Below are 18,316 nucleotides of genomic sequence, written 5' to 3'. Positions count from 1 at the left end.
CAATTTGTTTCCGTTTTTTATTAAATTAGTGCGATAGGATAAAAATTACTTGAAGATAATTCTCTCAATTCCCTCTGTATGAATACTTGTGATCCATCAGTTCTAGACAAGCTCTGATTTTTATTTGGATAAGCAATTTGAATAATTAAAAGTCATGGGCCGGACAAGTACTTATAACACATATTTAAACATAATTTGTATCGATCCAATCGACGTTGAATTTTGTGAATAGTACCAAAGGATCCTGAAAGTCTGAGAAAAATCGATTTTCTTATAAGTCTCTGCCACCATAGAGTAACAAAAGCTTTCATGTGATTTTTTTTGGATTTAAAAGCTTCTTAGAACAATTTAATAATGTCAAAATTTGGAGTTACTAATAAAATACTTGTCCACCGATTGATATCATAAATTTTAGTGCTGCACGTAATTCAAGTGGTAACTTTTTTCAATTCATTGGGAGAAAATACTTGGTCTCGAATGAATGTAATAAATTTTAATGCTGCACGTAAATTAGATGGATTTTTATTAAATTGATTTAGCTGTTCGAATAAAATAAGAAGAATTAGGCATCGGTTTCCAAAATGATTTCAAGCGCGATTTTTTGGTTTTTTATGTTTTACTTGTTATTTAATGCTTTTGACACTTTAAAAAATAGATACAGATTAGTTTTTTTTTTTTAATATAATTTTTTTTCAAGATTTGTGAAATTTTTTTCGAATTGTTCTGTATTTTTTTGTATAAAATAATTTTTTTACAATTAAAAAAAAAATTTCAGTTTTTTTTATGGATGAAATTATTAGCAAACAAGGGACTATCAATGTACTTGTCCCAACCTTTTTTCCTTAGGGGAAGTTTATGGATTAATATCACGTCTTTTTTTTCAAAAGTTCCTTATTTATATTCAGATAGCTATAGGATTTTAGTTTAAATTCCCATGAATTATTTATGATTTTCGGCTTATAACGATGGTTTTCACGAAAAAAGATATTTCTCGTCACAATTGTACTGAAAATATTTCAATAGAGGTTTGTTCTTCGACTTTGGTGATTTTTCCCCTTGTCTTCTAATATATTTTGTCCGTTAGGAACTCAAGAGCATGGACCAATGCGTGTTATTGGCCGAGATATGATTTTCGGCTTATAACGTTAGAGAAAAGAAAAAAAAGAGGAAAGATAGACCAAATTCAAGACACAAAAAATCCAACGAAATTGGCCATTTTTGAATGTCGCTTTTGCATTCTGAATCTAGACATTTTCGTGTCATCCAAAACGTGCCTCCGATGAAATATATTTCCAATGTTTGCAAGTAGCCGCTGAGATCCAATTATCTACAGATTAATAGTTGCCGAAAAAAAGCACCCGGAAACATTTATTATGCCAAAACTCAAAGAAGCAAAAAAACTGAGCGTACTTAATTCAACAGGGCAACAGAATTCAAAGAGGTTCAAGGTACCTGCATTGGTTTTGGAGGAAAACAATTTCAAGACAATTTAGAAATGGATTTAGAAATTTAGAAATTTAGCATAGAACTTAAGAAAAAGAAAATTTAGTAATTTAGAAAAACTGAAGACTTTCGTGATGAATTTTTGAGAATACATGTTACGGTTGGAGTAAAAAATTTAAATGATCGGCAAACATGCTGCGACACAGAAATATGAAAGTTTGAAGGTATTCGCTCCATACCGCAGTAATAAAAACTTCAATACTATTTGAAAAGAAACACTTTAAAACTTGCTGAATCAAGTTCCATTACATATTACCACAATCAAAGATAGGGGGTGATACTTAGCACATATAGTTATCCACAGAAATTTCAAAGTTCGCAGATATCTGCTGCGAATCAATGTATCTGCGCAATGAGTTTGGAAAACAGCAATTTCAAATCCATCCCATAAATGAGCAACTGAAGACTTTTGTAATGAATTTTTCACTTCATATCTATGTTACAGTGAGAGTCAAAAAGTAAAACGAATGGCACAGTATATAAATTTTACAGTTTGCAGATTTTTACTGTATTTCAATGATCCAAATCTATAGTATTATAGTGAAAAGTTGTTAAAAGTCATGATGTTACATTAAAATGATATAGCGCCCATAACATTCAGAAATTCTGTAGGTTTCCATGATGTTGGCAGGCATTATACTCAATCGCATCCAAAACTGAGCAACTGTAGACTTATCGTAATGAATGTTTTCACCAATAATTCCACATTTGCAGTTTGCAGAGTAGGAATACTCAACATACATGTCATTTCATAAGTTTTGTTGTCATAATTTGTGTTTGCCCACTGCATTCTGAAGATTCGACTTTTTATATCATCAGCAAAAAAGCATCCAAAGGCTTTCTGGAACAAGTTTCCAAATTTATTACTCGGCAGACTAGGTGGAAAAAAAATAACTACACTTATATCAAGACCAGAAACTGTTTTGAAAATCTGATGTACAAAATGTGCGATTGAAGATCATGGTTAGAAACCTCTTGAATCACGTTACCACAATCAGCATGAAGAAGTAGTAGAAAATCATAGGACACATATTAGGCAACCAATTAATAACATGTATCGATCCGCTGCAAACTGATAGAGTGAAAACAAGGATCGGAAAGAGCAGAGCCAAACTCAATAGGAAGCAAAATATGGGAATATTCAAAAATAATCATGACACAAGAAATAAATAAGAAAACATTTATTCAATTGGAGTTTCTCACATTATACTGATAGTTCCGTGTGTTCTTGTTTTATTACTTATCAACCATAATGTTTTAGTTCGCAAAAAAGAAAATTTGACGTTATAGGTTGACGAACGTTTTTCCTCAAAACTTCCAGACCTATTTTTGATAAACTTATTTGTCTTATTTATATTATTCACTAACTATGCAAACGTTTATTACATTTGTCCTGCACTTCGTAACGTTAAACCCCGGCCGATTCCGATTAGATAGTGAATGTTTTTTCTCGTATTTTTTGCGGACATTGTGCACTGAGAAAAAAAGCAGTGGTTGCTGCTACTATATCTGTCATGATCAACAAAACATGTAATCCCTATGGTATGATGTTACGTCCAGAAGGGACGAACATAATTGAGAAATTTACTTAGTTTTCACTGCCACCAACCTACACAAAGTGTAGGATTTTTGAAATGTGAAATGTTTAGTAGATATTTTGTTCGGTCTAAATGAAATTAAAATAATTGGATAATTATGAGAATAACCGAAATATTGCAATATTGAGGTGATTAAATAATCGAAATAATTTAAGAAATAACGAAAGGGCGCCTATATGGTCCTGTACGGGCCCCGAAGCAGGAGATTGAGTCGCTCAAATAATTATTAACCGGGAAATCAGATTTATTGACATGGAAATAGAAGGTTCGACGAGAACAGAAATATATGTGAAAAGTATGCGAAAAGGAAAGATACAAAAAGGTTTATAATTTGAATGAATCGAGGTACGATTTTGAAGACGGAACCGTGAATTAACATCTACTCCCGCTTACTCTCTCACACGAACGGGAACAATTCTCCCGTTCTGCTCCACACACAATAACCGCGCCGTCATTTGATGCGCGGTTTACACACACGCACAGAATTAACTTGGTTTTATGAAGAATAACAAATTGAAAAATAAACTTAACAAAAGGGTGTACGCAAAAGTCTGCAAAACTCGGCGAAAGAACGTCCGTGAGGCAAGGGGCGGTGTGTTGCTCACTACGCGTTTGTTATCGGAAGTTAGGCTTACGGGTCCTCTATGCGGTTTCATCATTTTTTCAGGATTTACTAAACCGCCGCGAGTTGCTAACTTACGGAGTTATCCCGAGGGACGACCGAGTGTCGGTTAAGAATCAAACGGAACTAATGTACAAAAATTCTCGCCACGGCAACGAGAGCTCGAAAGCGATCGTCGTGATGGGGTTTTCAATGCATCTCAGCACTTTCGTCTCTAAGTTATGACTTTAGTCGTTACCAAGGGTATCCGCGTGCCACCTTGGAGATCGCGATCAGGCGATGCCGAATCGGCGGATTCCAAGTGGTTGCTAAGGCACAAGGCATCGCGTACCCACCGAATCAAGAACGTTCTAGCAGTTTCAATAAAAGAAATATTTTAAAGTTGAGAGGAATCGTCGTCAAGTCTCGCGTTTAATGATAACTAAAAGCGGGACGTGACAGTGAATGACCATGTGTTATTTAAAAGTAACTAACAATTACGGTAAAAATCCTCACAATGATCAGATAATGCAAGTAACTTTATAAGTAAGTTGTTTTGGATATGAAAAGTATGGTATACTGTATCATATTCATGTTTGGACAAACCTTACTGAATTTTACTATCTATATTGCAATGAACATCTATAATTGAATAGGCATTATCATAATATTTCATGATAGGAACAATTTTTGTAATTTTGCGTAAACTTGTGTTTCCAGGTATTGATGATTATTTGTTATCGTTAAGCAACCATACCGCAAGGGATGTTTATACCGTTCTTCTGAGTAAAAATACGACGCGACAAAAAAGTCAATCAGAGGAAGGCTAGACTACGGGACTTTCAGACTTTGAGTTTGGAACGCAATCCAGTACGCTACCACATACTTTATAGCTGAAAAAAACAAAACTTCTATATAAACCGTGATAACGACTTATATATGCGTTTGCTTGTATCCCCTAGTTATAGAACGTATGGTAGCGCAGTGGATAGCCCTCCAAGCTCGAACTCCAACAGTCCCGGGATCGAGTCTCACTTAGGTCAATCAATGTTCTTCCGTTTGTTGAAATTCTTTCTTTTTGTTAAAATCTTTCCTCTCCGTGGTCAACCGTAAATCTTTGCCAAGCGTACTATGAGCATATAGTCGAGAGTACAATACCTGATCGTCAATGATTCTATTTATTTTAGAAGGAAAATTTGGTGACATGTACACAATATATGTTTGGCAAGTTCATTGTTGCTGTTAATATATGCGCTTGATGTAAACGACTTATAAAATTTAGTAAATACAATCATATTTTTTTTGGATGAGCGTTACCATAAAAGTATTTTTATCACCTCAGAGACACATGCAAATATGGTACTATGAACCAAAAATGTTTCTCAGTGTATGTTTGCGACCAGTTTTTTGCTGGTCGAACTTCTTAATTAGCTGAAAGTTCAATTTTCAAAGCCGTACATAACTCGTGAGCTTCGTAATTAAAGAAATTGACATGCCAATTTTAACCCCACCACCGCGAATCGTTTTATTCAGAGAACGTATAGTCACGGTGGGAGTCTCAGGCCAGCAGACGACAGGGCTATCAATGTACTTGTCCCGAAACTCTACCGAGTCTCTTGATGACGGCTAATTTATTATTAAAAATGGCCAGAGATTTGAAAGAGCAACAATTAATATTGAATGTGTCAGCTCTGATCAATAAAAGCACGTAAATTTTTTGCCATTGTTTATCTGTGGATTATAAATTTCAATAATAATTTGAAAAAAATAGTAAAAAAAAAATTTCACGGACGGGATTTGAACCCGGAAGCCGTTGAGATAGGAGTCTAGTACGTTCGCCACTGAGCTATTCGCCTGGTTGTGAAAAAGTGTAAACTTTATGGTTCATAAGTGGGCTCCCAACTTCAAGTGGCGATTTCTCGGAAACGAAGCCGACTTGGCACCTACACTTGTGGAATTTGGTTGCCCCCCCCCCCTCCCCATACCATAAGTAGGCAAAGTGGGAGTCATTAACTCGATGCACCTCCCACGGCCTCCCCTCGTGAGATTCGTTTAATTCAATCAACACTTTCTATGCGTTAAAAGATTTATAAAATACGAAAACGTAACTATTCAGAAATTTATAATTAAACTTTTTAAAAAATTCAGTTTTTAAATTTCGAGATGAGTTCATATGATTCTTATATAAGCTGTTTTTCTTTATCGTAAATGATGGTTGTGATTTGAGATGGAAACTCTATAACGGATAGTTTAAAGTATAGTTATAACTTCAACTTTCAATTTATATCTATTGAATGGCATCGGGCATATAAACAAATATATTCCAATGATCTTTGGAACAAACAGCCGCTTATGAAACACTCTTGGTGTGGAAAGGGCAGCTAATATTATCGAATATCTAAAAATACGTGGAAGCTCCAAATTTGAATTCAATCAGTTATTATTTATCATATTACATAGAATCACTTGGGAAAAAAATATACAGCTTAAAACAGAAGTTAAAACAATTCTTAACATACCTAGAGTTCTAGTATTTACCTGGGTGCATTTTGCACTTATTAATAACAAACTCTCACGAACGAACTTTTTTATCCAGCTGACGTTAAAAAATGTATACTATACTCTTTCCCAATAAGAAGTATTTTTTTAGGTTCCAAAACTACCGATTGGTGTGGAATGTACTTTCAAAAAAATGTTCATCAAAAATGTTTAAATTCTTGTTTTCTAATAGTCTTATTACTTTTTAATTTTGTAAAAAAAATGTGTGAGGAGGTGAAAAAACATCGATTTGACGAATACTTTTGTCTCGAATGTGAAAAATTATTAAAAGATTGCTTCAATCAATTTTTCAATTCTCCAATATTTTATGAAATTTTTCCGAGAAGCGTTCAAATAAAAAAAAAATCACATCAAATGTAAAAATCATTTGTTACTCTATGGTGGCAGAGACTCAGAAGAAAATCGATTCTTCTCAGACTTTCAGGATTCCCTGGTATTATTGATAATATTCGACGTCGATTTCGTATCGGTACAAATTATGTTTAAATATGTGTTAAAAGTACTGGTTCGGCCTATCACTTTCCATTCAAATTGCTCATTCAAATAAAAACCAGATCTCTTCCAGATCTGATAAAACGCATATGCATAATACAGAGGGAATTGAGAACCTTACCTCTAAGAGATTTTAACTTAATTGCATTCATCATAAAAAAATGTAAACGAATTTTTCTGTACTATATAAGAGATATTGTTGTGTATCGAGAAAAGAGTACACTTCGCACGAGAAAAATTTTCAAGTTTCCAAAGGGTGGGGATCAAATGTTGGAATGACTAAAATTTCGAACAGCTAAAATTTCGAGTTTATAAACTTCGAATGATAATATGGAGACTAGATTCGACTAGAGCTTTGAATGCCAAAAATAAATAAAGCAGAAACTGCAAGGTTCGAAGCACGTTTACATCGAAAATAGAATGTAATAATCGCCCATAGGACGATGACTAAAATATCGATTTTTCGAAAATTCGACTATCACTCTTTCGATTCATAAATTACTACAGTCAGTGATACTGTGAAAATTCACAATTTTGAAAATATAATAACGAAAGACCAAATATTACTGAGGTTGAAATACTGAAACACCAAAAAGTCGAACAGTCAAAATAGTGAAACGTTAGAAAGTCGATCGATCAAAATAAAGAAATGCAGTTGAGCTCCAAATACACGCGTCTCACTCACTCACTCACTCACTCAGACCGGTGATCTCCAATTTTAAACATCGCCATTTTGACTTTCACCTTTTCGAGCTATCGCTATTCTGCATATCTATAAGTTTTATAGGCTCGAAAAATTCACTTTCGATTTTTTGATTTCGAATTCGAAAATATGAAGTTTTGACATTTGGATGGTCTGTTAAAATTGCATTCGAAATGAAAACTATTGAAATATATATTTTCGGGTAAATACGAATTCAAAGAAGGAATTTTTGATTAAACACGCAATCTGCTGAATAGTCGATCGAGAATAAGAATTTCAAATTACTTATTTTTCTCCAAACTGATATCACAACTATTAAAATTTCTAAATATCGACCGTTCTACAATTCAATTATTCGACATATTGAACCCCACCCGTTTCCAAATTAGCCTCCCAATTTATATTGAAATGATGGCAATTTTTACTTTACATTTCTGTCTACGAACGAATTTGATCCGGTACAAGAACTGACCTATACTGAGAGATTGAACTGAAAATATTAAACTAATAATAAATCGCATTTCAATAAATTTTCGCGTGGATTTGACCGTAAAATTTCGTTTTTTTTATGATTGCGTACACAATTGTACCCGGTTGATATCAACATCAAAAGATAAGTACAACAGGAGCATTTTTAACAATTCAAAGGAAAGTAATACCCTAGTGAATTACTATATATCCTCTAAAAAAAAAAAATCGATTCACAAAATACAAAGCCTCTATCCGTTACAATGGTTTTGTTTATTCCATGATCCATTTGATGCCATGAATCATTGCGAAGTTGCCGCCGATCATATGTTAGATGATATCCGAATTCAAGTAGGCGTGTAGTGCCAGCGTTAATGTAAGTTCCGTAAAATTAACACGTGAGTTAACATTTTCTTCGATTTCACATTTGGTCAGTACCGTGGACCGGGCCCACCTATCTCAACGTATATAGGCCTGCTGAATCCGAATCCGGGGTCAGATTGACGAATATATCTCCAAAATCTAATTACCATGGGAAAAACCGCCTAAAAACGGATGAAAATTTAAAAAAAATCGTAGGGGATGAATATGAGAAAAATTTTTGACACTTGGATCGAGAACGTTCTTTACGTATTTCGAGGGATTCAATCCGAACCCGACAGCTGGTTGTCCCGTTCATGCATACTTTTGTCAAAAATCGTTAAAAGTAGAAGAAAATGTCAAAAAGTAGTTTTGTAAATGATTTAAACATGCACAATTCATCTAAACTATACACAAAAAAAGTGTATAAATTATGAATGCGAAAAACAAGAAAGTGGGGAAAATTGTATAAAAAACTTGAATATTAAGTTGTCACAAGCAGGATTTTTCTTTTGTGCAAATAACGAGAAGAAAAAAATCGTCATTGATCTTAAACCGTCTTTCTTTTGTAACGGATTCTTTTGTCTTCGAACGACTTAAATTGATTTATGAGGTTTACCTCGGTATTAAAATGATCGACTAGTATGCAAACTAGATATCACATACAGTTTGTGGTCGGTGTAAGACCATGTAACCGATGGGACAAGTCCAGAAAGCAAGAGTACTTGCAATTCACAAAATCTATGATATGATCTGCACCGACAAATCAAGAGAACTGCTAATTTTGTATGACCGACATCACTGGTTTCATTAAAAATACTAAAAGTAAAATTGTGTACGCCAACGTTTCATCAGTACAGAAACCAGAAAAAATAGTGGCCATGGACGAAATCGTAACTCCCGAAACGATGCATGTGGAACTTTCTGATGAAGCGGTAGTAATAGGGGTTGACGAGATCTATTACGAAGAAATTTCCGAGGGTAACGATTACGTCCCAGATGATAGAAACAAAACTCCCCAAACCTTTAATCAAGAAGTATTGAGTGATCTCATACGAGGTTTAGGACTGCCTAAAGATGGAGCTGAATACTTGGCAGCAACATTGAAAAAGAAAGATTTACCTAAGAGACCTTTTTTGTAGGGCATTAAATTCTCTACGAAACAATGTGTGACTCGTAATTTTGAATTCATTTATCCCAAAGTTGTAAAATCCTAAAGAACGAAAGAAATTTTTCTCATATTGTTTCCACAAAAATCTTAGGTTGGAATGCAGACTATCTTAGACTTAATATTAAGAGCTCCAATATTCAGAGGATTTTTTGTCATCAAATTGGAAGCATTCAAATCCCTGGGAGCAAAGAAATTCAAAAACATCCCATTAAGGACTATGCTAATGTATATATATAATACATTACCAGAATGGGCCTGACATTTTTGTACATATATGATACAATATCAGTCAACCGGTTAAAAAAACATTCGTTATCTCATTATATTTCCACACTGATAACAAAAATAATGCAGAAAAAAGTAATAAATAATCTACAGAATTACTGAAAAGTTTTATAAGGGAAACGAGATACTTCATTTGTCTGATCAACTAGGTGGTTTAATGACTGCTATAGAGAATCCTCACCTCTTCAATAGTAATGGGGCCATATGGCTTTGCTGGTAGCCATTCTTGTTTTGCATTATTCTCAAACTGGTCAATTCTGTTATTGGCAATGCAATTGGTTATTGGTAATACCGGTTGAGGATGAAGACCAAAAGTATCGACAAAAAGAAACCGTGTGCTGTGTAATTTTGAAAAGTGATTGTGCCATTTGTTTTCCGTTGAGCATTTGAAAGGACGTCTGCGGAAACACAATGATTGACAAACGACCCAACCCACTGCAAGTGCACTAGACTGAAATAAAATAAACAAAGAGCAATGTCATAGGGAATTCATAATGTTACTTATAAGGAATATTTTTATGAATGCAATTGTCATGGTTAATAATCACTTATTAGAAAAGTATTACAACTCAATGCAAAGATCGGATGCACATAAAATTTTTTCTTCAAAATTCTCCTTGACTTATTGAATAAAAGATAGAATTTATAAAAATCTGAGATAAACACTCGTATCATTGGATCATCCATCATCCTAATTTTTAGCATTTTAAATGAAGGAAAGTTTAAGAGGTATTAGGGGAAATTTTCAAAATTAATTTAATTGATCATGACTGATTGTAGGTTCAAAAGACGAGCATATTCTTTAAAAATAATCTCAATAAAAAGTTGCACAGCCTGCTTCTAAATATCACTTCTCATTTTAATAAACTTATCAATTCAAGTGATAAAAATAGACAGAATCCTATTTTGTTACAAAGCAATCAGACCCCGTATTGTTTACATACATATTTGGGTATATATACAAGGAATGTAGAGTCCAGTTGCAGAGACAAGTTAGGGCTCTGCCTGAAGATCTATCTTTATATAATTCAAAGTAAAAGAACAATTAATTATTTTGACCTTTCGTATAATGAAAATAGAAACGGAATAACAATAGTATTCATGCGATGCACTTGATGAATTTCATTACCCATCCGACAGCTTCAGACCATGATCTGCGGGTATCCCATTTGGAGTTGTATTTTTTATATTTAGGTCCATCAGTTTTCGTCGAACCTCCGGGGCCGCTGTTACACTTAACTACGATGTTAGGTGCTAGAAACTTATGGTTCTTGATAAAATCATATTTAACCTCACTTTTGGTTGTACCACGGTTATCTCCTGGCGTTTGTGAATGAATATTTGTGCGACAGCTCGCACGACGTTCAAGGGATTCACGTATCCCGCGTGTCACCAATTTCCACATATTCCGGTCTGTATTTATTAATTGGACAGGCAAAAGGAGGGCGATCTATGAATAGGATAAACAGTGGAATTTATTTGAACACGGATAGATATTATCAGCTTTATCAGTGCGTTGTTGAATAATCTATTTTTTTATTGCGGGAAAAAAACCGCTATTGCTTTTCCTTGTTTTGTGGACACAACGGAAAGGGCGTAGAGCAGTCGGGGAAACGTATAGGAAGGAGGGAACAGAGGAAATAACGATTGCAAGTGCCAGTACAATTTTTGTAACCTCTATGAATTTAGCCGATAACCTTCCGTAAACTTTTAGTGTCAACTGAAAACCAACCCTTGAGGAAAAAAAGGTTGGAGGGACAAGTACATTAATGGTCCCTTGTTTCCTGACCATATCACGAAGAAAAATGTATTGAAAATTCTATAAAGAAAATTATGAAACCAACTCTGAATAATTTTAACAGAACAATTCGAAAAAAATTTCACAAATCTTGAAAAAAACATTACATTAAAAAAAAAGGTAAATATTCAGAATAAGGTCTCCACCTCCGATTTTGTTCATCTTATCATGGAAAAGCATAACCTCAAGTTATTATGCCAACAAAATGATCCGGCATAATATTCACGCCACTCACGGTCGAGATAAAGCGAGGGAAATTTATTTCCAAACGATCGATCCCATACCTTTTGAGGCCTCTCAATAAAAAATCTTACACATATTACCAAGCATTTGATGAAATGAAATTTATTTTACAAAAATATACCATCCCAAATTTTTTTTCCGTGCATTTTTTCATTTTCTGTTTATTAATGAAAAAAAGAGTCTATCTCAAAAGAATTTTTGTATACACAATGTGCAAATCGCCTTTCTGAGCCAATTGAAATATTTTCTAAACGCAAATTATATATATTTTTTTGCACTAACGTTTAGTTATTATATGAATGCAATTATTTCTTCATAGTTTTTATATCGCTTGAATTGCTGTGTATCAAAATATCGTCAATTTTTTCATTTGGAATGAGCCTCTGACAGTAAAGTTAGGTTATGTACAGATGTATACATATATAGGTTTTGCGACGTTGCCACAACTTCTCAGAGTTATAAAACCCTCAGATTCCGTGAGCATTTGTCGTCTTTAACTTTATATTTCTAATTCAGATGTCCGTTGACGCTCTTTTTTTAACCAACCGTTAGAAACCTGAGGGTTCAATTCATATAATAGATTTTTTTTATTCGGAGTGGCTACTCGTCCGGAGTACGGACGAATACGCGACGGTTATTCGTCCGGAAAGCGTATAGGTTAGCATATTCTGTATCTGGTTATACCTACGTTACAGATACTTTCTTATATCCCTTATATATCCGGATTAATTAACCGTGCGTATTCATCCGGATACATGACGATGCCAGTGTGCAGTACATATCCGGACGAATAATTGTACGGTATTTGTCCGGATATGTACAAACAATTTCATTGGAAGCAGTACGTTTTGGCGCGATGATTCATTGTCGTGGGAACGATTGAGCTCGAAGATGTTTTATTGAAATCTGCCTGGAGCCATGCCCACCTCCACACTACGATTGATGCTAAATATCCGTAAGCGATTTGAACGTGGGCGACGGGGGTCGCAGGGGGCGTAGCCCGCCTTAGAACGACTATTAACATTTTAAATGAATCATCACGTCATCAAATTTTAGATTATTTCGCTATAATTTTTTAACACAATTATTTCGCTCCACGATTAAAAGACACAAAGTTTACTTCAAAGAAAACACGTTTCGAACTCGCCCAACGATTCCGCACAGAAAGACACAATACCATTATGTATCATTCAATATCCGGACGATTTACATATGATTATTCGTCCGGATATGTACGAAAACGAGCATAATCGAGATATCCGGATGAATACCGTACGATTATTCGTCCGGATATAATGTAGCATTATGTATTCCATATCCGGACGAATCACTTGTAATTATTCGTCCGGATATGTACGAAAACGAGCATAATCGAGATATCCGGATGAATACCGTACGATTATTCGTCCGGATATATTGTACCATTATGTATTCCATATCCGGACGAATCACTTGTAATTATTCGTCCGGATATGTACGAAAACGAGCATAATCGAGATATCCGGGATATAGTTCCGAAAGGGACACTTCGATTTGAACACCCAACTTTTGCACACATAGAAAGGAGGTTAAAACAAGGTCACACCCAAAATTTCAACCGCGGCAAATGATTTTTTCAATTTTTATCATCATTTTTGTGTGTCGGCAACCAACTCGCAAAGACATGCACCAAGCAAATTTTCATATCTTTATATATACGACAAACGAGTAGTTTGGTGACTTTTTGAAGTATTAATCGAGTATTTTGATGACTTCTGTGCACTTTGGTGACTGTCACCGAAATACTCTTATTAGATCTTTCCGGCGCTTCGCGCCGGTTAATAATTAATTTGAAAGTTACATGATTGGCAAAGGTTGCGCTACTTGGCTGGGCTACTCTGGGGATTTTTTCCTTAAAATTCCGTCTCTCCGGCGCGAAGCGCCGGGGAGACCCACCCATTTACTTCTTAAAAATTTTCTGTTTTCTTTGTTCAAATTAAAAAAATTAAAGAAAAAAATTCTTGAAAAGTAAATGGGTGGGTCTCCCCGGCGCTTTGCGCCAGGGAGACGGAATTTTTAGGTAAAAATCCCCAGAGTAGCCCAGCCAAGGAGCGCAACGTTTGCCATCCATGTAGCCTTTAAAACAACCGTTGGCAAACGTTGCGCTCCTTGGCTGGGCTACTCCGGGGATTTTTTCCTTAAAATTCCGTCTCTCCGGCGCGAAGCGCCGGGGAGACCCACCCATTTACTTCTTAAAAATTTTCTGTTTTCTTTGTTCAAATTAAAAAAATTAAAGAAAAAAATTCTTGAAAAGTAAATGGGTGGGTCTCCCCGGCGCTTCGCGCCAGGGAGACGGAATTTTAAGGAAAAAATCCCCGGAGTAGCCCAGCCAAGGAGCGCAACGTTTGTCAACGGTTGTTTTAAAGACTACATGGATGGCAAACGTTGCGCTCCTTGGCTGGGCTACTCTGGGGATTTTTACCTAAAAATTCCGTCTCCCTGGCGAGAAGCGCCGAGGAGACCCACCCATTTACTTTTCAAGAATTTTTTTCTTTAATTTTTTTAATTTGAACAAAGAAAACAGAAAATTTTTAAGAAGTAAATGGGTGGGTCTCCCCGGCGCTTCGCGCCGGAGAGACGGAATTTTTAGGTAAAAATCCCCGGAGTGGCCCAGCCAAGTAGCGCAACCTTTGCCAATCATGTAACTTTCAAATTAATTATTAACCGGCGCGAAGCGCCGGAAAGATCTAATAAGAGTATTTCGGTGACAGTCACCAAAGTGCACAGAAGTCATCAAAATACTCGATTAATACTTCAAAAAGTCACCAAACTACTCGTTTGTCGTATATATAAAGATATGAAAATTCGCTTGGTGTATGTCTTTCCGAGTTGGCTGCCGACACACAAAAATGATGATAAAAATTGAAAAAATCATTTGCCGCCGTTGAAATTTTAGGTGTGACCTTGTTTTAACCTCCTTTTCATGTGTGCAAAAGCTGGGTGTTCAAATCGAAGTGTCCCTTTCGGAACTACAGCCGATATCCGGATGAATACCGTACGATTATTCGTCCGGATATATTGCACCATTATGTATTCCATATCCGGACAAATCACTTGTAATTATTCGTCCGGATATGTACGAACACGAGCATAATCGAGATATCCGGATGAATACCGTACGATTATTCGTCCGGATATATTGTACCATTATGTATTCCATATCCGGACGAATCACTTGTAATTATTCGTCCGGATATGTACGAAAACGAGCATAATCGAGATATCCGGATGAATACCGTACGATTATTCGTCCGGATATAATGCACCATTATGTATTCCATATCCGGACGAACCACTTGTAATTATTCGTCCGGATATGTATATTTTATACCGATATATTCAAAGAAAGTATAAACAGAAAATATATGGCCTCATTTTCGATAAATATCCGGACGAATAGCGGTCGCTTATTCGTCCGGCCTCCGGACGAGTAGACACAGCCTTTTTTATTATCGACATCTGATATAGAAATACATCAAATTTTGAGTTATATAAGCTTCGAAGCTATTGCGGCTATAGGCGACACGTAAAATTGTGTTCTTTTTAACTGATAATATTTCGATTAAACAGTCGATACGGGACCTTGAAATTTCATACAGATCAAGCATTAAGCTTGGACTACAACATACAAAAAGATTAGAATACCATCTGAAATCGAGTCTAGTGCTCGTACATCCTTAACGTAAATAGTATTGAAATTAAAAATGAATTCCAAGTTCAATCATCATTTTTTTCGTGAATTTGCATTTCGTCTTTTTTCTTGTCGGGTGGAAAAAACTTGCCGATGCGCGGTGTCAAAAAATGGAACGATGCGTTCATTGTAAGAATGGACGCGTTTAAGTAAATATTCGGCCAAAAAACCAGCTATATATGATGTTCTCTTGTTCCATAACGTGGAATGTTGGCTCGAACTTCTCGCCATGTTTTTTCAATGTTTTGAGTGTGAGTTCCTTTAACGAAGTACCCTCGGTACGTAGTGAGTCAGAGAGTTTTAGTCTTCCATATGGGCAACGTAGTATATATTTCGGCAACACCGTAGCCCCTGGGTTAGTGTACGTGCTCATACGTACAAGCATTGAATCTACGTATAGTCGCGTATAGGAAACCCAGCTTCTGCGTGTTTCGTTTTTCATCAGTGGGTAAAGATATCCGAAGTGTGTACGGGAAAAAAAACATCCCTAACCTCAAAGAAAACTTCGAAAATGATTAAATTTACGGTGTCTTCTTTTCATATTTTCTATTTCTTATTGTTTCCGAAAATAATTGATGCATGAAACACACAAAATGTTCGTTACAAATGTATAATATTTCTTTTGCAATACTGTGTTTCTATCGTTCACTCAATTTGCGCATGTTCAAACGGTTTCGAAAGTGTCACTGTAACTTATATTCGAATGAAGCGCCATAACCTACAATTCTGCGGTGTTGCCACATTTGCGTGTTGCTCAAAAATCTTGTCTTATTTCCAGTCATTTCTTAGAACAAAAGCAAGCTTTGCATGTTTTCCAAAAAGAAAAATGTTCATTGGACATTCGTTTATATCTTTTCCAAATTTTATCAAAATCTGTTTGTTAACTTCAACGTTATAAATTAAAAAGTGCGTCTGAATCACAGATTCGCATAAGACTTCATGTTAACTGCTTCAAATTAAATCATTGATATCTCTTTTCAAAGTCAACCAAACGTCACAAAATTTTAACTGACTCATTTTTCGAAAGATTTTGACATCTTTACAAATTTTTATAATTTTCTGTTTGTTAATTGATTTACCGAGGGTACTTCCTTAAACAGTGAAACCCCATGTGACACTCGTGTAATTTAAAACACAAATGCACGATGATTTATAAGAAGTTGTTCGATCTATTCTCTCGAAACTTGCTTCAAATGGCCAATTCATTACTGAAGGTTATAAAAAAAAACCATTCCAAACGTAATGAATAAAAAAAATGAATTTTCTAAATCTTGGTAATGTATGAAAAACGTTGGATTCAAAGGAACAAAACGTGGTCAAATAAATGCAAAAGTGACGAGTACATCGGATGACGAATGAAAAAAATTCAAAACATAATGGTATGTAAAACAAAATTACAAAACCAACTGTAAATAATTTCAACAAAACAATTAAGGAAAGCTTTCACAAATCATGAAAAAACATTATATTAAGATCTCTTCGCCGTACATCCTGGATACCTCTAAAATAGTTGAAAATGATGTTCTTACTTGAAAAATATGAACTTAATCAAAAAATTTTTCCAACAAAAGTTGTTGGTTTTGCGCTGAAAAATTTTTTGGTGATGAAAAAAAGTTATGTTTCCATTCGAAAAAAACATGTCGGCCATTCTAACGCCGCCATTTTGAATTTTGGATCCACAAACCAATTTTTATCATACGTCCCCCTTCAACCCCTAAAAGTTTTGTTGCACACAATATTTGATCCGAGCAATATTTTCCGAGAAAAGTCAGGTGTAAGATTAAAATGGGACACCCTGTATATGTGTTGTACACGCGGAATAACCAACCGGCCTAGCTATTTGTAGCTTCAATGTAATTGGTTCAGAAATTTTTTTATTGCTCATTGGTTGCAACAAAAATTCTCTCACCGGGGATTGGTGATCATGGGGGTCAAGGAGCCTATGTTTGTAGCGGTCAGAGTACATGTGTATACAGATACGTAAAATCATGAATGTTTTTGTAACTTTTGCATAATCTTAAGCCCGTGCAAAGTTTTTTCTCAGCAATTACGATAATGATCATACTGATTTTGGGCTCATTCAACAGAGAATTTCTTACCTAGCTGAAAGTTCAATTTTCAAAACCTTACATTACTCATCAGCTTCGTAATTAATGAAATTGACATGTCAATTTTACCCCCACCACCGCGAATCGTTTTATTTAGAAAAAGTAGTCTCGGCGAGAGCCTCAGTCCAGCAGACGACAGGGCTGTCAATCTACTTGTCCCGAGACTCTACCGAGTCTCTTGACAATTGCGAAGTTTCATCCATATAGAAGGGGCCGAGTTCAAAAGTGGTTGAATTCATGTGGAATGACCTCAACATTCTCGCTTGCACATATTCCATCATGTAGCGGACAAATTTTGCTTCGTTTTAATGAAATTTTTTTATCAATTCACGATGAGCAGTAATAGTCAGCAAGAGAACCTTCGGGCACCTAGCTGCCAAGAGTTTGCAGCAGACTAAAAGGTGGCAACATTTTTTATCAAGTTTTGTTAGTCACTTTCTTCCAATTCTTTTTACGTACAAATCATGCAGTCGGATTCTGTACTATTAGCGATATGCTACTCATTCCTTCTTTGTTAAACCAATGAAGTATTTATAATTAATTATAATATTGCAAACATGCGTATGAAAAAAGAGGGCGCATGCGCCCAAAGAACCTGGTCCTACGCGATCGAACTTCCTTAATGGTATATGTATATACCTAAGGACACGTTAGCTTTGACACAAAGTATTAAAAAAATGATTTTCAAACGGCTACA

The 18,316-nt window shown here is 35.3% G+C and overlaps 1 protein-coding gene across 1 annotated transcript in view; it reads right to left on the bottom strand.

Moving 5' to 3' along the window:
• LOC122412980 (uncharacterized) overlaps positions 1-11,365 on the bottom strand; it is a 54,488-nt gene extending 43,123 nt beyond the window's left edge. Inside the window, exons 1-2 of the mRNA XM_043423017.1 lie at positions 10,870-11,365; positions 9,922-10,191 (exon numbers count right to left, since the gene is read on the bottom strand). Coding sequence (XP_043278952.1) covers positions 9,922-10,191; positions 10,870-11,145 — 546 coding nt within the window. The 5' untranslated portion in view covers positions 11,146-11,365. The remainder of the gene's footprint in view (positions 1-9,921; positions 10,192-10,869) is intronic.
• Positions 11,366-18,316: the final 6,951 nt, after the last annotated feature.

The sequence above is a fragment of the Venturia canescens genome, chromosome 7, assembly GCF_019457755.1.
Source record: "Venturia canescens isolate UGA chromosome 7, ASM1945775v1, whole genome shotgun sequence".
In the NCBI taxonomy this organism is placed as follows: domain Eukaryota; kingdom Metazoa; phylum Arthropoda; class Insecta; order Hymenoptera; family Ichneumonidae; genus Venturia; species Venturia canescens.
This window is presented reverse-complemented; position numbering and strand designations above follow the sequence as displayed.